This window comes from Xiphophorus maculatus, chromosome 20 (assembly GCF_002775205.1).
Source record: "Xiphophorus maculatus strain JP 163 A chromosome 20, X_maculatus-5.0-male, whole genome shotgun sequence".
In the NCBI taxonomy this organism is placed as follows: domain Eukaryota; kingdom Metazoa; phylum Chordata; class Actinopteri; order Cyprinodontiformes; family Poeciliidae; genus Xiphophorus; species Xiphophorus maculatus.
Window position 1 is genome coordinate 15,962,153 of NC_036462.1, and position 23,735 is coordinate 15,985,887.

The 23,735-nt window shown below is 38.5% G+C and overlaps 2 protein-coding genes across 2 annotated transcripts; both read left to right on the forward strand.

Moving 5' to 3' along the window:
* The first annotated feature begins 216 nt into the window (after nt 1-216).
* LOC102226201 (ephrin type-A receptor 2-like) lies at nt 217-18,465 on the forward strand. Its single transcript, XM_023325641.1, has 17 exons — nt 217-401; nt 2,104-2,171; nt 4,218-4,854; nt 10,462-10,617; nt 10,710-11,042; nt 12,395-12,522; nt 12,643-12,823; nt 12,930-13,032; nt 13,281-13,333; nt 13,423-13,548; nt 13,813-13,998; nt 14,093-14,154; nt 14,288-14,497; nt 15,208-15,357; nt 15,603-15,796; nt 17,195-17,350; nt 17,703-18,465. Exons 1-17 carry the CDS (start codon nt 326-328, stop codon nt 17,809-17,811), a joined length of 2,928 nt encoding a protein of 975 aa, XP_023181409.1. The 5' UTR covers nt 217-325; the 3' UTR covers nt 17,812-18,465.
* A 2,258-nt stretch (nt 18,466-20,723) lies between these two features.
* rsg1 (REM2 and RAB like small GTPase 1) lies at nt 20,724-23,699 on the forward strand. Its single transcript, XM_005797017.3, has 5 exons — nt 20,724-21,039; nt 21,324-21,476; nt 21,591-21,715; nt 21,833-21,969; nt 22,517-23,699. The coding sequence occupies exons 1-5, from the start codon at nt 20,928-20,930 to the stop codon at nt 22,737-22,739; spliced, it is 750 nt and encodes a 249-aa protein (XP_005797074.2). The 5' UTR covers nt 20,724-20,927; the 3' UTR covers nt 22,740-23,699.
* Nucleotides 23,700-23,735: the final 36 nt, after the last annotated feature.

Here is a 23,735-nt window from a genome sequence, read left to right on the forward strand (position 1 = left end):
CAGCTCTCATTTTATTGCCCTGAGGACATTTTTATTCCACGAATTAGTTTATGGCTGATACATTCCTGGAGCAATTAAAAAAGGATCAACTTCTCCCCAATGAAACAGCTGCTTGGCTCCGCCCTCCTATTTCCATATTTGGAGCACTTCCACATTCCACGGGCCGGTGGGCGGAGCTATGACGCCACCTGTTTCTGAATGGGCCGAGAGGCTCCAGTTCAGTCAGCCGGTGTGGACAAAGTATTCAGGGACCGGAGACGGTGGGACTGGCGGAGAGTAGCACATGAGTTCGGGATACACGACTTTTTAAAAGTTGTGTGGAAACATGGGGCAGCCTCGGGTCAACTTTTGCTTCTTTCTATTTATTATTCGAGTTTTAATCAGCCTTCAGTCAAAAGAACGTAAGTACTTTTTAAATCACGTTGTATAGAAAAGTAGTTTGATAGCTTTTCACTGGACCGCACCTTATGAGTCAGGAGGCTGGAATTTAAAGTTTTGCTTCCGATTTAGCTCTATTGTTTTCCAGTAGCAGCTTAAACTTTCTTGCTGTTAGATTTTTATTTTAACTTTCATTTATTTTCTTTGTTTGTATTTACTTTATGCTTAGCCAAAAAAAATAACCCAGAGCAGCGTGTTTTGAGTTCGTCTGTTCATTTATTGAACTTGCAGTTGTAATAAAACACAATGATTATGGAAATGCTTTGATTATCGCCTTTTCTTAATAACTCCATCCGTCTTCTTTAAAATTGAATCGGCGCCTGGCTCTGGAGCTGCTGAAGGGGGGCACCTGTTTCATGATTTAACATGTCACACTTTTCTTTTTTTTTTTTTTGTTTCTATCGGGTCACGCAGATTCATGTATTTCCCCGCTTCATGGTCGTTTAAAAGCCCACGCCTTTCTCAGACACTATTAAATCTTGCACCCTGAGCCCTGGAGGACACGGTCCCTGAAAATCTGAATAAGACCGACATGGCTGATTAAAACGTGAGAGCGTGGCATGTGCCCCCCATAAAACAGCTTCCCCACCCTCAGATCAAAGCTGAGAGTTTTACTTAACAGCTCAATAGTTTATATCTGAGCCTTGCGTTGGCCAAAGGGGATTTTTGTGCTTACTTATGTTTATATTATACTGTAATACAATTCAGAGACGGTGCATTGTTCAAATGGACCCAAGAAGAACTTAATTTGGAGTTTCCTTCCAGTTCAGAATCTGAAGTTTCTGTGTTTTACAGATTATTTTAAGCTAATGAAACCCCAAATCAGTTTCCAAGAAAACTTAAATAGAAGGAAATCTAAATCAGACTTGTTACGCTCTAGCTTAAGTTATACATTATTTTTACTGCACACCTTAGCAGCAAGGTAAACCGTCCACAAGGAAGCAAACCACAAAAGGCCATTGCTAAATGAGCTGCTCTTACTCTATCCAAGCATAGTAATGGAAAGTTGAGTGGATGGAAAAAGTGTGGCTGTGACATTCTTATCTACTGAGAAAGTGAACATGTTTTTTTTCCCTCACACATAACCCTAAATTAAGAACACAATTAAAAGTTTAAATATGACCACTTTTCAGCTGAATTACTGAAATAACTACATTATTTCATAAAATTCTAATTCATTGAGTTTTTTTTTTTTACAATTCCTTTGAGAGCTGTGTTCTCTTTTTGGTCCTCTGGGCTTTAAGTTAGACCCAAGCACATTTAAGGCAAATTTGTACTTTAATTTATTCTGATGAACAAATTTTAAACTTAACTGCTTAACCAAAGAGTGTAATTGTTATTCTTAATCTCATGTGCTACTATTTTATTTTTTTATTTCATCTCTACTTAAGTGAATTTTATAATGCTTTGCCCAATAGTTGTCTGTCCTTTTTAAATTTTAGTCAATGGGCCTTTTGGGGAGTACTCCCTCACAAAAAGAGATTTTCTCTCTTTTTGCAGGTAAAATAATGGTGGTAAAATAATGGTTACATTATTGCTGGTAAAATAATGGTTACATAAATTAAATAAAACAGGACAGTCGTGTCACGGTTTTATGAGTCAGACGTTATCAGTTGAGCCTGAACTGGCTGTAACTAAGTCATATATTTCTGTTTGTCCCTGCAGATGTGTTGCTAGATATGAAAGCTTCTGGGTCAGAGTTGGGATGGTTGACGTCGCCGAATGAGAACGGGGTGAGTTTTTATGCCTCAACAGGCACTTTTAGGATTCCAGATTCACGACTTGAAACTTGACTTTTTTTACGAGGACGACTTCTGTGAAAGTAAAACCTGCCTGGTGACAATGACAGAGGCCTTCCTCTTGCTCATTTAGCTCCACTAAAAAAGCTCTCTGGGAGAGATGGAATGAACGGCAGCTCGATGAGGTTTGGCAGAGCGCAGCTTGTCTTGTGTTAATGTTACCCTTTCATAAAGAGCTTATGAATGCCGTTAAAATGTCAGGGTTCAACCTACATTTAAATTTACTCTACCAAAGTGCGTTTTACAGGCCTACAGTGGATTACTCGTTATGTCCAAACCATAAAGCTAAATTTTCTCTCCTTCTATAAGCAGAGATAACACTCAGAAGAGATATGGAAAGACATTACAGAGAGAGAAAAAAAGTCTCATCCAGATGTACAGAGCCATCTTTCCCATCTCTATCTATAGTTCAGTGGCTTTCCATCCAAAATAAGAAACAGGATATGGCCATTTCCAGAGTGTGGTCTCTGTTTCTTGTTGCACTCAAAGATCTAAGAATGTACGGATTGGCGTTGTATTAAAAAGGATTTCCCTGTTTGTCCAATTTGAGCTTTGTTCTATTGCAACTTTGTCTCCACTTGCAAGATTTATTTAGTTTTGCACGTAGGATCATTATTTTCTGGAGTCTATTTTTTGGCTGTAAAATTCCTCAGTAGTTGCATAGTTAAAGGGATTGGCATGTTCGAAGACTTTAAGCAGTTGACACCCTCCCTGGGAAGTAGTATAATTTTAAAATCTTTTGTAGTTCTCAATCAAAAAACAAATCAAGAACTTCCCATGGAGTCAAAATTAAGCTGGAAAGCTGGAATTTATCAAGAGTTCAGCGTCCAATATGGCTGCAGCATCTTTAAAATGTATAAATGGAATAAATCGAGAAAGCTTTTTTATTTTAAAATGGTTAAAATGTTATTGCACTCCATGCGATTGGTCTTTTATGAACCTTTATAAACACTGTCACCAATTTGCATTATGTTATTGACCAAAGAGTCGGGTAAAATTGAGACAGGAAATGATGCACCACAAGTGAACAGGGTATGCAAAGGCTTTCCAGTCAGAGTTCTGTTTGAAATAAAAGTAAAATGGTTTAAAAAATAGAAAGATTATGGTTCTTTAAGTTGCTACTGTTTTATTACAAAGACATACTTTTCTACTAGTTAGTTACTCTTAATAGGAACACGCTCTCTTCTGTGTCTGTGTTCAACTCATCTGCGGTGCACTGTCTTTTCCACATCAGTTGTAAAGTTTGAGGACTCAAGCTTTCCCTAAAACCTTACCGAACTGCTAACATATGATGTGTTAAATTTTAATCAGGACTTAAGTCTTTTAATCTTTTTACACGTCAGTGCTTCCCTCCAGTAAAAAACCCTCTAATTGCTGGTGACTTTGCTGCCATGCCTCTCTCAGCGCTGTGCTTACAAAGCTTGTTTAAGGGCCATAAATGTTGGTTCTACTGTAGTAGTTGCTGGGTTGATTCCTTCCACGCATGCAGCCATGTGTGTTAATGGAAAACCACACACGTTGAGAGCGCACGGCACATGCCCAGACGATGTTAATGTTTGGGAAAAAAGCTTCAGCAGACTTCTGAGCTTTAGGGGCTTTTAAGAAAGCTTGAGTAGGCCTGTTGCAATAACCTATAAATCTAGTAGTCGCATTATAAATTAGCTTCCATTTGCATGATTTATCATTTTTCTCTTCTTTCTCTTTCTTTCTACTAAAAATTAGACGACAAATGTCTAGTTTACAGAGACTTCACAATTCATTGCGTTTGTTCTTTCTGTTTTGCTTATTAATCTTGCATTTGTATGCCATTGACATTATATTAGTTCAAAATGGTCTCAAAACAACCATATTATCACTTATCCCAATAACTTGTGGAACAATTTATCATCCAGTATGATTGTTATCGTGACAGGCCTAAGCATGAGGAAATTTTCCGCTTTCATTCGGTGATATTGATGCCATTTTTTTATCTTCTTGCAGTGGGAGATTGTTCAGACGGTGGTGAACAGCTCACTTTTATACACCTACAGCGTTTGTAATGTAGACTCTGCTGACCAGGACAACTGGGTACGGACAACTTTCATTCAGAGACGCCCGGAGAGCAGCCGCGTCTCTGTGGAGCTCCAGTTCATCGTCCGGGACTGCAACACCTTCGGCGGCGCTTCTGTCACCTGCAAAGAAACGTTCAACCTCTTCATCTCGGAGGCTGACGCCGACGTGGGAACCAGTTTCCGCAAGGGGCAGTTCCGCAAGGTCGCCACCATCGCCCCCGATGAGGTCACAAGAGGCCGGGTGCCGAAGGTCAACACCGAGACGAGAACAGTGGTGCCCCTGTCCAAAAAGGGCTTCTACCTGGCTTTCCAGGACATGGGCGCCTGCGTGGCCCTGCTGTCTGTCAGGGTTTACTACAAGACGTGTCCGTCCACCGTGCAGAGCCTGGCAGCCTTCCCGGAGACGGTTGCAGATGCCTTGAGGGAGGTGGAGGGAGTCTGCGTGAAGAATGCCGTCAGTCAGACCACCCCACGCATTTACTGCACAGCTGAGGGTAAATGGGTGGTTCCCGTGGTGCAGTGCCAGTGTCTCCCAGGATACGAAGCCACAGAAAACTCCTGCCAAGGTAAGCCTTGCCAGAAATCTGCCTTCAACTGTGTTTGTCTTACTTTGGGTGTTGTAACAAATTTGTCTCGGCGGTGGGCAATGAGTGTGCAGGAATGCTAATTATATCAGGTTTGTTTGGAAATAAATGCCAAGAGAAGGCAGCAAATAAAGGTTTCTTCATATTACACAGAAGAGTCAATCTGTGAGTAAATTTCAACTGTTTTCCTCTGATGCCTCATCATAATTGTACCTGTTGCCCAACAGCCCTTTGTTTCCAGCCCTGGTCTCTTTGGTTTTAAGAATGAGGCACGGTTTTACGACTTCCTGTTAAATGCAACTCTATATGACCGTTGAAAGTTTTGTTCTTTTATGTCATAAAAGTATTTATTCTGAACTTAAAGCCTTAGAATGAGATGATGGAAAATTGCTGTGTAGCTAAAGTTAAATTTCTTGAAAACTCAAACACAAATTCTATTATGAAAAGTACAAATCCAAGAAGGTTTAAAACTGACATAAAATGTAATTTCTTCTCTTCTTAGACATTCATACAAAGTCCAATGTTGAATGTTTAGAAATATTACAGGTAGTTAAAATTGCCCAATGAATTGTGTATTACTTTGGTTTTTAAAATTTCACAACAAAAATGAGCTTTTCCTGGCAACACAATACTGATGAAAAGTTGGACTTTATAAATATAATGTATTATTCCAATTAATTAAACATTACCTTTAGGCTGCTTCTGAAGTTTAAATTTCCATTGTAAAAATCAAACGTTTCCCAACAATCCTAACCTCAAACTCCAGTATGTCCACCTTGTAAATGACTCATTCTAGATCTTGTGAAACTCTTGAGCTGGCTTTCCACTATAATTACCTCAAAGCTGCAGTTATCCCTGTTGTTTCTACACGTTTTGCTAACACACTTTTTCCTTCCACCCAACTTTCTAAATATATCCTTGCATACACAACTCACTGAACAGCCTGCCTCTTAGGAATTACCATTTTTGACAGATTAAATTTTTTTTAAGCAATATAATTTCCAAACTGAAGCTCATATGTTCCTTATCCACACACAGATAGATATAGGAAGTGATTAATATAGATATTTAAGGGATTTACTTGAGTTAATCTTGGGGATTACATCTAATGAAAACACAGAACTGTTTATTCGAATAAAATATTATTACATACAAAGGCTGCTACTTTCCCTACTGCTGAACAATTTTCTTATACACTTTTTTCTTCCACTCAACTTTCCAAAATCTTGAAAAAAATATATATATATATATATATATATATATATATATGTAGATGAACTTTACTACATTCAACTAAAAAAAATCGAATAAAATGGATGTCAAAATATAAATGTAAGTAGAAGTAAGTTTCTTAAATAAGAAAAGGACAGAGCGCTGGCATTCATGCTCTATGTGCTCTGTTTGCGTGAATAGAAAAGTTGGTCTGTCCTTTGGTATTCTGGGGTGTGGTGTGTTGAACTATCTGGAGGAAACGTGGGAGGAGAAACGGTACGGAGTGAAGAGGAAGGAGGGAGGAAGGGCCGTCAGTGTGCTGCGGGGATTTCAGAGAGGAATTCTTTCTTCCTCACGTCACCGCAGTACCTTCAGCGCTGATTGACTGGAGGAAGGGCTGTGTGAATGTGTCGCAGTGACTACCTGAAAGCGGCGTGTGTCTTCTCCTCGCAGAAATTTGTTTTGGGCAGGTCGCTAAGGCAACCAGAACCACAGATTGCAGGGAAGAAGCTGACACACCTTTCAGGGGTTAGACTGAGTCAGGCTGCGGTTTTATGACTCCTCACAGTCCGAGCCACCTTGACTGGCGAAGACATGTGTTTTCTTAACCTGTTCCTGTACGACCATTCATGCAGAGTCAAGGGATCAGCTTTTATAGGTTCTAAACACAAGGGAAATAATCCTTTAAGTGGTTAATGAAGTGCTTTTGAAGCTGTTTAATGTGGAAAAATATGGGTTTTTTGTTTGCATTTTGACTCTTTTCCCACTGATACAACCTCCTCCACAATTAATGTAAAATATTGTGCAACTAAAATTAAAATAAATTCTTGTAATAGATACTTTAATACCATTGGCTAACAATGAGATTTGGAGAATGTGTTCTTTACCGTCCTCATAATTTTCAATGGCCACAAAAAAATAAACTTATAATATTATTAACATTTTTAATCATTTTTAAAATCAATTACATTTTTAAAATGGGCTTTTTATGAGTTTCTGTTTCGTAATTATATCAATGGTCTTCGCTTCACTTAGCAACTCTTAAAAAATGGAATAGACCAGAATACAGGTGATTTAGTTAATTAATTAGATATTTTTTTCATAGATTAAAAAATTGGGGCATAAAAATATTCTATCAAAACATGATTAAAATGCAAATAAAAAACTAATTAATTAATATAAGTGATAAAGAACCAAAATAAAATAATAATTGAACGGATATTAAGGAAAAGCACCTTTTAATACAAATATTATCTGTTCCTTTACGTAAAATAGATGTGTTTGATCTTTGTAGATAAGAAATGTACCAGAAGAAAGGCATGTTTACTTACCTTCTACATTTTGAAGAGTTTCAGGTCATTTTATGAACCGGAAGTCATGGATTGAAAATAAAAATTTCTGAAACACTTTAAATAACTTTAAAAAGTGAATTTTAAGTCAACAAATAATTAATTTTCATTTATTTTACAGGAATCATTAATTGTGATTGCAGCAATTTCATTCGAAAGGTTGGATTTGTCAAAATAATATTCAAATTTTACATTTATTTTAATCCTTTTTGCTGTTACTCACCAGGGAAGCTGCAATTGCATATTTTGTGTTGCTTTATATAGACTAAACAATTGATTAGAAGGCCAATTAACTGATATTGAAAAGTTCAGCCCAACATACCAGGAACTGATAAGCACTGCACTTCAAAGCACAAGTGTCGCAATCACATTGTAAAAAAAAAAAAAAAATCAAGATGGAACAGAGGATTGTTTTAATCTTTAAGGTTTCTTAATGGAAACGGAAGTTGGCACAAAAAGGCAGGAAATTTTCTTTGAACAGGGAAATGTATGATTCCAAAGTTTAGATGATAACCTGATTAATAAGACAGAGGAAACATCTGTTGTTACACAAAGGGGGGGTACAAAAAGGAAAGAAAAAAACTGTGATCTTCTGTCAGCCAACAAGAGAAAGTGATATCCTAAAAGGCTCATGTCCTGCGTGTGGATTCCACTGGCGAGTCCAACTGCTGTGGGAAAAGGAAGCAGGAGCGACATGAGGAGGAATGCTGACTGACACAAATAAGCAGATTGTTCTTTAGTGGACAGTTGGTGCATGAGGGGAGGTTAGATTTGAGGGCTGCTTAGTTAGGTGTGGGGTGTAATTTAGTCAGGAGGATTAGTAGAGCCACAGGACAGCTGTTAGCCAATGACATGCCCCACTCGGTCTCCTTTTACTCTTTCATCCGGTTGTTAACACACGCAACGAGCTCCCTAATCCACGCTCTCACTCATTATAACAATGGCTTGAGCCACAAAGAGCGAAAAAATTGCTTCGATTATTGGATGCAGCGGTGCGTAATTCATGTTCTTTTGAGAGTTTTAGCATAAGAGAGCGTGAGAGCATCAGAAGAATAAACGCAGAGATAATAATTTGGAAAACTTTCAGCCATCTCATGCAAATGCTTTGTATTGGAATTTGCATCAGATATGCAATGCAAACACATGGTTAGCATTTAGATAGGCGTTGCCTATTGCCAAAGTTTGCATTAACAATGTTTGGGGTTTTTATACACTGCACACATGCTGCCATTTATGAGCTTTATATGGAGCAATGTAACTTGTTTATGGCACCACTCTGTCCAATCTCACAGACAATGGATGAATGGGGCCGTAGTTCCTTTAGTACGTGACAGAGGTCCTGCTGTTCCAGCTCCAGATAAAATGGGCAGGCCCCCTTTTCTTATTCGAAATAACCTCGGCTACACCCCCCCTGTCGCCGAGTGACTCCCCAGAGAGCGCTTCTGTTGGTGCTCCAGACCTTAGCCCCTGCCGTCCCCCCTCTATTCATCTTCATCCCACACTCAACCTGCTCCTTCTCCTCTTGTGCACCAGCACTACTTGGGGTGCAAAGGTCCTCCTGCTTTGGTGGGGAAGCAACGCGCCCATGTCTTTAATCCAACGTTCGCCAGACTTCTTCTCTCTGTCACCAGAGCAGGCGCCAGACTAAAGGCAGGTCCTCAGAAAGCATTGTAGACGAGATCTTTAAATATTGAAAAAAACAAACAAAAAACACAACTTTGTCACTTTTTTAATCCACTGTAGTTAAGAGTTGACGCCTCTCTCACATTCACATGTTTAGAACAAGGTTTGCTTTGGACAGAGGAAACCAAAATGAAAAGTTTTAGGCAAGCATTCAATAGGGCTGGACATTAAATCAATAGCCAATATCAATAGATAATATGTTTGATAGAGTATTCAATAATTTCACTGAACTACGATCCAGAACCGCACAGCATTCTGGGAAGGTAGGCTGAAGAATTCTACCTCTTTCGTTACCTAGCAACAACCTGTTGAGTTACTTGTGGTTACCTAGCAACAACCTGTTGAGTAACTTGCGCAGTAGCAGTTTAAGGTTTTACCACTTTGCCTCGTAACTGCTTAAAAACAGAAAAATAATGGTGTGAAGTGAAAACTGTGGATAGAAGATGAAGTTTGTCAGTATTTCAAATATTTTAAACAAAAAAAACCAAATACTTAATTATCGATATCAGCCAATGTTAAATGTGATAAGTTTTCAGGCATGTCGTCCAGCCCTGGCATTCAGGAAGCTGGGTGTGGCAGAAAACTATTATCTCTATAATGAAACATAGTGGTGGCAGCATCATGCTGTAGAGACCATTTTCCTGGACAGCTGGTTAGATATTTATGGATGGAGCTAAATACAGGGGAAACCTGGAAGAAAATCTGTGAAAGAGTTGAGCCTGGGGTGGAGGCCCAACATCCAGCGGCCGCTGAGGCCTTACCCCAGTCAGAAAATATGCGCATCTGCTTCCACAAAGGAAGGAAGAAAGGCCGGAAACAACAGCCTCTGACTGAATTGCAGCTCACTTTCTGATTTTTGTCCTGCATGGATGTTCATTAACCTCTCATGCCCTGGAAAGCTCTTTATCTTTGCAATGAAAAGTCCATTTAAACCACTCCAGCAGTTTCCAAGCTGCCATTTCCTTTGGCAAAAACAAAAAATATTATCTACCAGAAATCTGAGCCGCATAGTTCACAGGGGAGAGGAGAGATCCGATCACCTGATGGATTTACTGCCCCGCTGCCATCCGGTAGGCTCCGGCACTGTGACCTGAGATCATGCCTTCAGGCTGAAAAAAAAAAAGGACGAGTGCAGGCAGATCAACAGGGAAATCCCGTCTCATTCTTCCGGATACAAAGACTATGTGATTATAGGTTAGTCACAACAAATGCTTCCTTTTGGTTGAAAAAGGGCCAGACTGACAGGGACAAGCTTATTGTTTGCTTTTTGATCGCTCATTCCTTCCTCTGTTTGTCTCTTTCATTTGTCACACTGAAATGAACACACCCTTTTTCTCTCACACAGAATGCAAACCAGGCTACTTCAAACCGTCTGCCTCCAACGAGTTTTGTCAAGTGTGTCCGGATAACACCAAGTCGTCTTTAGCCGGTGCAGCCGAGTGTGTCTGTGAGGACGGCTTCTTCAGATCCCCATCTGATCCTCTGACAGCAGCTTGCTCTGGTAAGAGATCCTGCTCACTTCTAGCTCCATCTGGACTCACTGGGTCTGTCTTAGAGGACTTTTCTGAGTGACTGACTTACTTCCTGGTTCAGCTCCGCCCAGCGCCCCACGCGACCTCACTTCCACCACGCTGTCGGGAGATGGCCGCCTGCTGCTGTCCTGGAGCCCACCTCTGGAGACCGGAGGCCGCAGCGACCTGACCTACAGCGTGGCGTGTGAGATCTGTGACGAGTCCCAGTGCGTCGCCTGTGGCGAGAAGATCCGCTTTGAGACCGGTCCGACAGAACTTAAGGAGCCCGGAGTTGTTGTTAGTGACTTGGATTCGCATCACAACTACACATTCACTGTGGAGGCTCACAGCGGGGTGTCGCAGTACGGCACAGAGAGGGCCACTGCAACCATCACCACTACTCTGGATTATACAAGTGAGATTTATGGGCCTCATTTCCTATAAATATTCATTGATCATTAGTGTAAGCTTACATTACCACCATGTAATTATTGTGATAAAAATGTATAAAAAGGCCTTCAAATTAATTAATCTCTCAAGGTTTCAGAAGTATCCAACATTTAATCTGATTAGATACTAAGTAATCATTTATATCTTTAACAATTCTTTTAAATGAATGTACCTAAAGGAGTTTGTGAAATTTATAATTTGCTTATTTTAGTTTCGCTATTGTTGAGGGACTTTTAACCAATAATCCGCAACTTCCTAGAAAACAGAGGCCATTTTTGTCAAAATGGAAAAAATATGAGAACATACTGTAGTTTCTCACCTAAGATTTTTTTGTTTGTAATTTTCTGAATTTGGCCTTATGTTAGTAAGCTATTTTTTAAATAATATAGCTCTTTTATATAACAAATAAATGAATCACAAATGCGTTACAATAAAATATAAAATACATAAATCACATGAAATGTTCAGTTTTACCTTATTTGTGTCAGCTTAACAAACCGACTAAATGTCAGACATCACATAACATCTAAAATTTATCTGAATAATGCTGCATGAGTTCAATCTAAATAAAAAATAAAATAAATAAATAAAAAAGGAAACAATAAAACAAAGTAAATACTAGGTGTTAAAATTAGATCTAAATAAAAGCCTGTTTTTAAAGAGTAGCCTTTTGTGTCACGCCATATTTAAGGGATTAGTCATGGATTACTTACAACAATGCCTGGATAAATGTACAAAACTACAATTGAAATATGTCTGTTACATTTATTCAATAGGAATTGTCAATTAGGTCAATAATTGTGAAACACTAGTGAATTTCTCAATATGTAGATTTTTCTTTGTATATTTTTTTATTGTTATATGTCATATAAAGAAAAAAAATCTATATTTTCCTTACATATAGAACAAAATATAATTTGCTATTTATTAATACAATTAATTTACGTAAAGAGTAAATGTAATCAGATTAAAGGGTGATTTTTCCTCTGAATGTGTCAGTGTGCTGCTGCATTAGAAGTTGAACGTCTTTTAAGCTTTTTTTTACACATCCGTGTGTCTTTGTGTGATATAACTAAAGTCTTGAAGCTTTCAGATAAGAGTCACTTATTGAGTTACCGTGAGCTAGGGTTCCAACCAGCTTAAGAGAGGAAAAAACTGTTTTTGTACAACGTTTCAATTAAAGGCTTCTACAAAAGATGGACTTACTACACAGGGAGGAATTTGGTCTGACCCGCTGAATCCCAAAGGCTTTCATTTCCAAACACTATGATTAGTCACTAACCATTATTTTGCGCTCTGTCTCTCGCCGACCGTTAGATCCCCCCAAGGTGACGTCGATCCATCTGGATGACCGTGGGCCCACCAGTCTGTCTCTGTCCTGGACTCTGTCTCGCAGACCTCCAGCCCACATCAGTCACCACTATGAGCTGATGTACCGCAAAAAAGTAAGATGGAGAGCTTTTCTTTTCCCATGTAAAATGTATAAAGCGCTACTATGGCTGGCTTTTAATATAGATTAGCATTAGAATAAATCTTTCTAACACAATTTTAAATTCTCCTTGCAGGATATTGAGGGAGAGAGCGATGTGACCACCTACACAGTCCTAATTCTGGACAAAAACTCTGTCCAGATTAATGACCTCACCCCAGATACGACCTACTTGTTCAGAGTTTTGGTCAAACTGAGTCCTGAAGCTATGCCTGGCAGCTACAGCAAGGACCAACCATTTCACACGTCAGCCTTAGGTACAAACATCCATAAAAGCCACTAAATCCAACGCACATCAGAATAATATGTCCTGTAAATGTGTGTGTTTTTCAAAATGACAATGATCTTGTGTGATTTGTGCAGCTGAATCTCAGACACAAAACAAGCCCACGCTGGTGATGGGAGCGGTGGTCGGAGTGGCTGTCATCCTGCTTATAGTCGTCGCCGTCCTGCTGCTGCGAAGAAGGTACGTTTCCATCGACTCTAAATCCACATTCGACATGTGTGTGTCATTGAGATAAATATTGTGTACCATTTACAAACCTGTCAGCTGTATTATTATCAGCCTCAAAACAAAGGAGGGGTTGTAGTAATAGTTAGGGCTGCTGTGGAATAAATCCTTTGTCTGATTCAGCCGAGGCTGACCTGCAATTATTAAAAGCTGGCATCTATTCTGCTTAGTCTCACAGTGATTGGTCTTGTTTTTCCTCTCAGGAGTCTGTGCTCCCGGGGCAGAGGAGGACCTGAAGATCCCTACTTCTCTACAGGTTAGCAAACCAGGAAAGCAGTGTTTTGTCAAACGGTAATGAAATGTTGCTTTTGTACTTATTTTTGCTTATTTTGTTTTCTTCTTCAGATCAGCTTAAGCCTCTGAAGGCGTACGTCGACCCTCATACGTACGAGGACCCTAACATTGCCATCCAAAAATTTGTCAAAGAAATTGACCCAAATATTATCAGGAAGGAAAAAGTCATCGGTGTCGGTAAATATTCATAAGTTTAATTTGAGACACAGTGATTGGAGATTTAGTGGCTGATTTCCGATCACCAAAATTTGATCGATTTTAGTCATTTAGAATTTCAAAACGCTTTATTTCTATTTCATTTTGATAGTAAAATCAAAGAGTTACAAAGTTGTCTCTTTTTGGGTCTTTCAACACTGGTCACCAGACAGTTTCAGCTTTAAGTTTAATGACATTTCTTTGAACCATTTTGAAACGTTTCCTTTCATCTTCTGTGCTCAACAGGTGAGTTTGGCGAAGTGTTTCGGGGCATGATGAAGGTTCCCAGGAAAGGAGAATTGGCTGTAGCCATCAAGACGCTGAAGCCCGGCTACTCAGAGAAACAGAGGCAGGACTTCCTTAGCGAGGCTAGCATCATGGGCCAGTTCTCACACCCAAACATCATCCGGCTCGAAGGCGTCGTCACCAAATGTAAGTATGAAGCTTAAGTCAGACCTTCTGTTTAACTGGATGGATATGTAAAGCTTAATTTGAATTATAATGATATTTTTAAATTTCTTTTCAGTCAAGCATGCCATGATAGTAACAGAATACATGGAGAATGGAGCTCTTGATACATATCTAAAGGTAGGTGTCTAAATTTCCTTAAACTTTGTGAAAATTGAGAACATTAATTTGTCATTTTTATACCATTTTTAGAACACTAAATGCTTATATAAAGAACATAAACAAGAAATATATATTTTTTAATTTAATTTAGGAACATGATACAGAGATTCCTCCATACCAGCTTTTGGGAATGCTGCGAGGAATAGCTGCTGGTATGAAATACCTCTCTGACATGAACTATGTCCACCGGGACTTGGCGGCGAGAAACGTCCTGGTCAACAGCAGCCTGGAGTGCAAAGTATCTGACTTCGGTCTTTCTCGTGTCTTGGAGGACGACGCCGAGGGCACCTACACGACCAGAGTGAGTCCAGCTTTTTATTTCACCGTCTTTAAAGCTGCAGTATGAAACTTTTATAATAAATGTGTTTTTTAGATAATCTGAAAAAATAAACGGGCAGCTAGTACTCCCGGTACTAGATGCAGAAATACACCACTTGTTCAGAAACAACCAATCAGAGTCCGGGGGAGGGTCTTAGCTCTGTCAGTCACTCTTGTGCTCACTCCATCCCGCTTGCACTTGGCTGGTTCACCACATCATAGCCATGAGTGCTAATGCTAGTTAGCATGGCCACCGATGACAGCGGATAAATGGTTTTCCTGTAAAGTTGAGTTGTTTCTCTGCCATTAGCACATTTCGTATTACGCGATGCTAGATGTGCGAGCATAATTGACAGCGTTAAGACACTCCTCCTAGCACTGATTGGTTGTTTTTGACTGGGGGCGGCATTGGTGGCACTGGGGAAGCCTGATTTTTTCACAGATTATCTGTCTCATGTCATACTGCCTCAACATGGTGACATTTTAACAAATATGGAAAAACATATTTTTGTAAAAGTTACATACTGCAGCTTTAAAACAGAATTAGAAACTCCAACTCAGCTGGGTTTAGTCTCTATCCACTGCACATTTGTTAATTGTGTTTCCACTCATAAGCGTTTGGTCCCTCACCGCCTCATATTTCCTCTCCTGTCACATGTTAAGCTTGGTTTGTTGATGTTTCTCTGGTGTCAGGGAGGTAAAATCCCAATCCGCTGGACCGCTCCAGAGGCCATTGAATACAGGAAGTTCACCTCGGCCAGCGACGTGTGGAGCTTCGGGATAGTCATGTGGGAAGTCATGGCATTCGGAGAACGGCCCTACTGGGACATGAGCAACCATGAGGTATGTTTCATCTGTCACGACCCTTATGGCTGTGATGACTGATTGTTTTGGCCTGTGTTTGGAATGTGGTGATTGAAAGCAACCTTACGGCCAAGCATGTGGTTTCTCACCATTTTCATCAAATCTTAATGTTAGTGTAGGTGCACAGCAGTTTGTTGGACTGCTGCCTGTTCAAACTGACTGTAGGTCATAAATCTACCTTAAATTCAAGAGCTGCCTTAACTCGGCCTCCCTCTCCTCCTCAGGTCATGAAGGCTATCAACGAGGCTTTCAGGCTTCCTGCTCCGATGGACTGCCCGTCTGCTATCTACCAGCTCATGCTTCAGTGCTGGCAGCACGACCGCTCCAAGAGACCTCGCTTCTCAGACATCGTCAACATTTTGGACAAACTTCTGCAGAGTCCAGAATCTTTGAAAACCATCGCTGACTTTGACCCACAGTAAGGACAAAATGTTTGTTTTATTTATTAGAGAAAGACACATGAGGTAACTGATATATTGTTTATGATGTTGAGGACATGTGCTTATGCTAACATTTCATCTTTTTAATTTTTTAAAATTGTTTTTACTGCAAACATACAGTACAGACACCAAATGTTTGGACACACCTTCTAATTCAATGGGTTTTCTTTATTTTCATGACTATTTATAAGGCAAGACATCCCTCTTATTAACCTGCCAGGGCACACCTATGAAGTGAAAACCATTTCAGGTGACTACCTCTTGAAGCTCATCAAGAAAATGCAGAGTGTGTGCAAAGCAGTAATCACAGCAAAAGGTTGCTACTTTGAAGAAACTAGGATATAAGGGGTATTTTCAGTTGTTTTACACTTTTTTGTTTAGTGCATATTTCCACATGTGTTATTCATAGTTTTGATGCCTTCAGTGTGAATCTACAATGTCAATAGTCATGAAAATAAAGGAAACACTTTGAATTAAAAGGTGTGTCCAAACTTTTGGTCTGTACTGTATATAGTGTTAATAGCTCCTGCATACCTAATTTTACCTAACTCTTATATTCAAAATTGTGTTATATATTAAGACTGCAACTAATGATTATTTTTAGCTGATTATTCTGACTTATTTTGATAAAAAAAAGAGCACTTTCTGCAGATTTTTCATTTTACCTCTTAAGCTTTTTTTATACAATATTAGAAATACATTAAAAGATGCAAATAAACAAGTAAATCAATAAAATGTTTTTAATAACATACAATAATATAGGATTTCCTTAGCGAATTTGAACTGGAGGAAGTGAAAATTATGCCACTGGAGGAGTTTTGGGTGAAACATATTTACAGACAATGAAGTTTTTATCTGAAATTCAAAATGTATATGTGTTTTTTGCAGTTTTGACTTAATTGCTGCTGTGAATATTTGTTTTTCTAAGGAAATTAATTAATAGTTAGCCATTAATTGATTACTAAATTAGTTGATGATTATTTCTATAATCAATTCATCATGATTTATCGCATTAATTGTTCAGCGGTTAAGTAAATATATTTACTTAAGTAAATACATTTACTTGACCGCATCCTATATATATATTATATTATATATATATATATATATATATATATATATATATATATATATATATATATATATATATATATATATATATATATATATATATATATATATATATATATATATATATATATATATATATATATTCATTTTTTTAAATAATAAGAGTTGGTATAAATATTATTATAAAGTTTGTGAGAAGGTTTACAGAGAGAGAGATTAATAGACGATGGTGTATTTTCATCATTACTTGCACAGAAATGTGCACCATGTGCTTGTGAATACTGATTTCCTGTGGTTCCCTGCAGCGTTTCCATCCGCCTGCCCAGCACCAGCGGCTGTGACACCACCATGTTCAGATCGGTGCCCGAGTGGCTCGAGTCCATCAAGATGAGCCAGTACAACGAAAGCTTTGCTCGAGCGGGGATAACCACCATGGACCATGTGCTCGCCTTGAGGCCTGAGTAAGTTCTGTGCTGATTCATCTTTCAGCATGCTGCATTTTTATCAGCACACTGAGGAATTATAAATACTTAATGTGCTAATTTAATTTCCATCATAAACTGCCACAACTATGTGTGGACAGTTTAAACAATTCTTGCATGGCTTTAACTTTTAAAGTTAAATATTCAAGGAACTGTAGACTGTTACACACCCTATTTGTCTGTGCAAATTAAACTTTCTGGTGCTCTGAGCTGTAATTACTCCACAGGAGCACATTTAGCTACGGAATGTGACTTTTATATCTGCATACGTTACAGATTCCCACTTGTGTTCAGCCTTCTGACAGCAGTGTGTTGATTTGCTTCTTTTCAGAGACATTAGGAACATTGGCGTTCGGTTGCCCGGCCACATGAAGAGGATAGCATACAGCATCCTGGGCCTGAAAGACGAGACCAGCTCCCTCAGCGTGTTTGCAGTGTGATCTAAGCATTCCTTTAAATCAAAGTGCACTGACCGGCCATGCCATTTCACTCAGACCAGGAGGGGACTGAAGGGGGGGAGTGAAACCGAACCACGCTGCAAGGATTTTTTTTTTCCGTCTTTATGTGGCCCAACATTGGATGATTAAAGAGGAGCCACCAAGCCACTCAGAAAGGACTGAGAACTGAGCACATTTGTGTACCATATCATAACAGAGGAGAATAATTTATATAAAAAAAAGTCTCATATGTTGAACATATATGATTTCTATGATGTAGATTACAAAAATGTATGAAAACATGCATAATGTGAGAGTGCTTGCACTTGTGGTAACTGACTGAAATATACCAAGCACTCACCTTTTTCTATTCTGGATCCGTCAGCCTTTTTTTCTTTTACTTTCTATAATTTGTGACTTGGTTATAAATTTGTAAATCTCATTTCACTCAGGGCAAAAATCACAGATTCTTATGTTTTGCAGTTCATGTCTTCATCGGATATTTTCATTTGTTTGTTTACATCATGTCTTAATACAACTGTTCACTTTTTATTTAATATTTATTGTATTTTATATTTATGTCATTTGTCATACAAAATAACAGATCTGGTGAATGTGAGCCCAGCAGTTTTTTATATGTTGGAATAAAATGTTTGTCGCCAGTACTGCCTGGTTGCATTTTTTTTTCTTTTCATTATGTGTCTGTGTGAACTTTGCTCCCCTTTACCTTGACAACCCCAAATAAAATCCATTGGCTTCAGAAGAAATTAGCAAACAGAGTTCACATGGGTAATTTAGTCTCCTCATAAACGCAGCAGTTCTGTGAAAACTCAGATGGTTGAAAGGAGAAAAACTATAACACTACATTTGACTGTAAACAACCCCCCCACTGTAGAACAGTGGTGGCAGCATCATGCTGCTTGGATGCATTTTCTTTTAGCAGGAAGAGGGAAGCTGGTCAGACTTGATGTGACAATAGGTGTATCTTAATACATGGTTAAACCTGAAAGGAAACCAGTTAAACAACTGAAGTGTATACTGATAAAATACACTTCAGCTGTAAAATAAAATGTAAAAAAGTTTAAGGGATAGGGTAAGTACTTTAGCAAGCCACTGTATATGCTTCATGCATGTCTGTTATGATATGTGTTACATATGAATCAAACATCTTCGACAGCTGTGAATAAGACCTGTAAAGGTCAGCTTACAGTTTGTTTTACTTTCTAATTAGCTGTTCTGCCTCACAGAGCTCGTCCTTTGCTGGCTGTCAGGAAGTTTGACTTTGCAAGGCGGAGCAGAATCTCACACCATTTGTGCTCCATTTCACATCTGTTGCTCAGCCAAGTTAAAATGGCCAGGCTCGGCTTAATGCTCACTGGGGATGACGTTGCTGACATGAGCTAACATGAGACACTCTTTCCTATGCATTCCTATGTGGATTTAATCTTAACTTTATGTCTGTTTTGACTTTTTTTTTTAAATATAATGTTGGTAACAGTTTATAATTTTAGCATAAAGTCCTTTACCGAAACATCTCCACACCTTTTTTTCACACTCATACACAAAGAATGACACACTGCCAGGCTAGGGTGTGTCTAAAAATGCTAAACCCTCCAAAAAGGAGTTCAACAACAGTTCTGACACATTAAATGTCCAATATCTGTGTCATATTCCACTGTGTCTCCATCAGCGGAGATCGAGCATCCACACCCATTCCACAGGCACCCACAGTCTATTATGGGAGCCTCATATGTGCTGACAACTGTAACAAAAGGGAGGTAAATTACAAGCCTGAAGACAGAAACAAATAGGCTTCTGAAGATTCATGACCTGTATAAAAAAAAGTATTTTCCACGTTCAAAGATTTTAATATGTCCACATCCTACAGGAAATGTGGCTAATTAGCAACATTTTTCCAGTTTGCTGTGTGATGTGTGTTAGTTTATTTTAGAGGATAATTTCACATAGTCAGACAGCGTTACAAAGTATTTCTTAAACCTTTGTTAATATAAGACTAATCTAAGAGATTAGTTGCTTATTGTTTTAAGACAAAGGACTTCTGCAAAATGATTTCAGTCAGCTTTCTGCTGAAGAAATAGTAACAGAACAACATCCTGCAGGTTTTGTCCTTTCCCCTTTTGAATGAAAAATGCTCTATGTTTTCTACCTTTTCCTGAAACAACAAGCTAAAACAGGTTTTCTTGCTCTTCTAGCGGCAATTTAATCACTAATCCTGGCATTCAAGTTTTTGTTTGTTTGTTCAGAAAACAAGTAAATATTTGTTCTGAATTGTGAGAACTGAATAGCATTCATTTAACAAACAAAATAAACACATTGATGACAAAATATTTTTCTGCGTGAGAGAGACAGGTGTAACACAAAAATCAAAGGATTCCTCAAGGGATCATTTTTGAGCTGCTCTGTAATATTTCTCCAGCACTAATATAAAAATGTCCAAACCTTTCAAGAAATGTTGTTTTCTAGCGACCCCAGGTGGTGAATCGTGAAATGTCTTTGTGTAACATTCAAAGGTGAGCGAAAATAGGAATCTTAAAATCCCAAAGTTCCCAGACTAGAGAATGTTACGGTCTTTTTTTTAATATATGACATTCCGTTCCCTAATAGCAGTGGTTTAAAACTAACCAACCTGAATTCAGCATTCCTGTTAGTGCAGCAGCACATAAACTCTTTGAAACGGACGGAAATCTATAATCACATAACTGAACTTGTTGATGAAAAGAAAGAAATGCGGTATGAGCTGAACTCAAATTTATCATAATCTCTCGTAACATATATGTTTTCAACAATATTTCTTTCGAAATGCTACATTTTAAAAGTGGAATTATTACGTCCGACAGACAACGAAGGCAACATTCAAAACGGAAGTGACATAAACGGTTGTCAAGAAACGGATTTTAGTTTACGGAACTGCTAGCATTTTTGCTAAAATATATCTTTTTCCTTATTACCTTTCACTTAATTGTGAATTTTGATTTTTTTGGGCACGTTTATGTGAAGAATCGTTATTTTAATGCTGGATTCTATCAACCAAGCAAAACGTTTTATTTGTTTTTAACCAAACCGAAGAGTTTCTGATGCTAGCTGCATAAGTTGCATATATGATGGCAAGAGTTACTCCTGGAGCATTTATTGTCCCTGACTGGCATCGATGTAAAGATAGCAAAGAATACTTCAACAAAATTATACAAAAGAAGAATCGGAAGAATTTTGGTAATTATTAACACATTAAATTGAGGTTTAATTCAGTTATTTCCAGTATCAAGTCTTCTCAGTACTAGAAGTCAACTAAAACATTTATGTCAATTGTTGGAAAAACTGCTTAATAAGCCAGTACAAATAGCCTTCTTCTTCTATGACACCTAGACTCAAATGCATTTAAACTTTTTGAAACAAATATCAAATTTAAAGACAATTCTTATTTTTGAGATCTCAACACCACTTACTGACAAACATTCTCTCCAGCATAGTAAACATGTTTTTTCTTCTTAAACCAGGTCTGTTGGAGTCTCCTGTGATGCCCCCACATGCAGCCGTGGATACACTTGATTATAAGGTTTTCATCTCTGGTAAGAGTGGAGTTGGGAAAACAGCTCTCGCTGCACGCCTTGCTGGTCTAAATATTCCTAGTGTGCACCATGAAACTACAGGTAGGTTTGATTTGCACCACTGATCTTTTTTTTTTTTTCTTTACAACTCTCTGAAAACACTTAGAGAGTTTTCTGCTTTTAAACTTTCTTGTCATGTTTTTGATGCTATTCAAGGGATTCAGACGACAGTGGTGTACTGGCCTGTGAAACTGAGGGAAAATGGCAGAGTGCTTTTCTTCCGTCTGCAGTTGTGGGACTGTGGAGAGAATGCCTTACGCAGATTTGACCATTTGCTTCCAGTATGTATCAAATATGAAGCTATGCACAGTTGAGAAGAACTGTGCATAAAATCAGATTTTAAATCAGATTTTAAATCTGATTTAAAATCAGATTTTTTCTTTTTTCCTTTCCTCCAGTCCTGTAAGGAACAGGTGGACGCTGTCCTCTTCCTTTTTTCCTTCACCGACAGGACATCCTTCCAAGATTTGTCAAATCAAATGACTAAATGGACCGAGTCAACAGACTGTCTTGTCAAAGTGGTGGTTGGTACAAAGTATCCTTATGAAGAAATAATATTTCACAGCAGTTTTTGCTATGCAGCTGTACATTTGTCTTTGCAAACAGTAGTGTATTAAGAAAAACCTGTGTGTCATAATCACTTTTAATACAGAAAAGCATAAGGTGTTCAAAATATTACAGTTGTAAAACCTATGCATAATATTTGCTTATTCTAGTCACAATCTTTATGAATAATGCAGAATAAGCACAAAGCAAAATTTGCTATTTTTAAGTGCTTGTTTTGCAGCACATATTTATAATTCTGCTTATTACAAAGTACACTGGGAATATGATGACCCGAGTTTAGTTTTGGTTGCAACTCATCTCAGAGTTGGCTTACTAACTAAAAAGAAAAAGATTGACAGATAGTGCTCCTGTACTTTTCACACTGTTTGTTTTTGCAGCTGGAAATATTACCAGTTAGTTCCTCTTGTAAGCAAGAGGATCAAATATAGAAGGCATAGTTCACACAGCTGGCCAGAAGTGCACTGGAATTGGCAGCTTTTTTTGAGAGGCATGTTTTCCCTTAATGCTCGCTTCAGGTTTGACCTCTTCATGCACTGCGATGTGGCAGAGAGAGATGTCAGGAAGTTCCAGGAGACATGGAGGTTACCGGTGTTCCACTCAGGTGGGGAGGTCAGCGATAGGCTGGGTGACGTAGCCCCCATACTCAACTGTCTCGCCGAGAACCTGTGGCATCAGGACTGTGTTAGAGCTGGAGCAGCTGGTCGGCAACAGCAGCACAAGACAAGGACTCTACCTTAAAAATCCCTGATCAAAGTCATTTTGGTATATTACAGTCTAAAGGGAGCGACCGGTATCTCCTAATATGCAGTGACGACAATGGGAGCAGGAATCTAATGGATATTTTGTGGCTAAAAAAAAAAAAAAAAAGCTACAATTTCAAGGCAAAACTCATTTCCATGCATTATATGAACAGGTTTTTTTTTCTGCTGTAGAGTTAGCTTTCAAAATAATCAAAACTGCAGTTATAACTGCTACCTGTGCAGCTTTTCCAACCTCTGTACCTTTGAATACTTAGAATCAGCAGTGATTGGCCTCCAGATCTCTTCCCAATTATTGTGTAGACTATAGCAAAAATTCTGCATTGCAAATCTTCGTCAAAGTCTTGTCACATTGTGGCTTTAACAAGTTATAATTAAGTTTGACACCTCTGCCTTAAATTAACACACTGCCATACATGCTTCAGGAGCCACACACACCTAATTTCAATAACCAATCATATGAAACTAAAAAGGTGTTTAAGTAGAAAATAAATAGTACAGCAAAATATCTGATGCATCGTCTGTTACTGGTTTTCATAAACACTATGTAAATGTTTTCATGACGTGAATCACTTTGAACTGCCTTGTTGCTGATGCATGCACTACAAATAAACTTGATCGAGGAGAAGCCAAGCTCCAGTCCTGCAACCTTTAGATGCTTCAGCAGAGGATTAGCAGATCTCTGTAGAGCTTGTCTGCTTGCTAGTGAGGCAGTTTTGCCATTTAATTCATTGTGTAGGACACATCTAAAGTTACAGGACTTAGGCCCTCAAGGAATGCAGTTTGAAACCTTTGTATTACAGCGTCAGGAGAACCAGAACAGAAATGCTGGCTTGTGTGAACCAGCGTTTCTGGTTCATACAAGCTGATGTGATCAGTTTCTGTGAACTGATGTTCAGATGAACCGTTTGAGTCACATAAATCGGAGGTTCTTCAGATTTAAAACCCGTTTTATCATAAGATTTTACCACGTTAT

What these genes read in the sequence shown, in the direction of transcription:
- LOC102226201 (XM_023325641.1), top strand. Translation starts at nt 326, where the DNA reads ATGGGGCAGCCTCGGGTCAACTTTTGCTTCTTTCTATTTATTATTCGA. An exon ending in TCTGACAGCAGCTTGCTCTG is followed by an intron (nt 10,618 to 10,709) that starts GTAAGAGATCCT and finishes TTCCTGGTTCAG; the next exon opens with CTCCGCCCAGCGCCCCACGC. An exon ending in CGAAGGCGTCGTCACCAAAT is followed by an intron (nt 13,999 to 14,092) that starts GTAAGTATGAAG and finishes ATTTCTTTTCAG; the next exon opens with TCAAGCATGCCATGATAGTA.
- rsg1 (XM_005797017.3), top strand. Translation starts at nt 20,928, where the DNA reads ATGATGGCAAGAGTTACTCCTGGAGCATTTATTGTCCCTGACTGGCAT. An exon ending in GATTTGACCATTTGCTTCCA is followed by an intron (nt 21,716 to 21,832) that starts GTATGTATCAAA and finishes CCTTTCCTCCAG; the next exon opens with TCCTGTAAGGAACAGGTGGA. An exon ending in AAAGTGGTGGTTGGTACAAA is followed by an intron (nt 21,970 to 22,516) that starts GTATCCTTATGA and finishes TGCTCGCTTCAG; the next exon opens with GTTTGACCTCTTCATGCACT.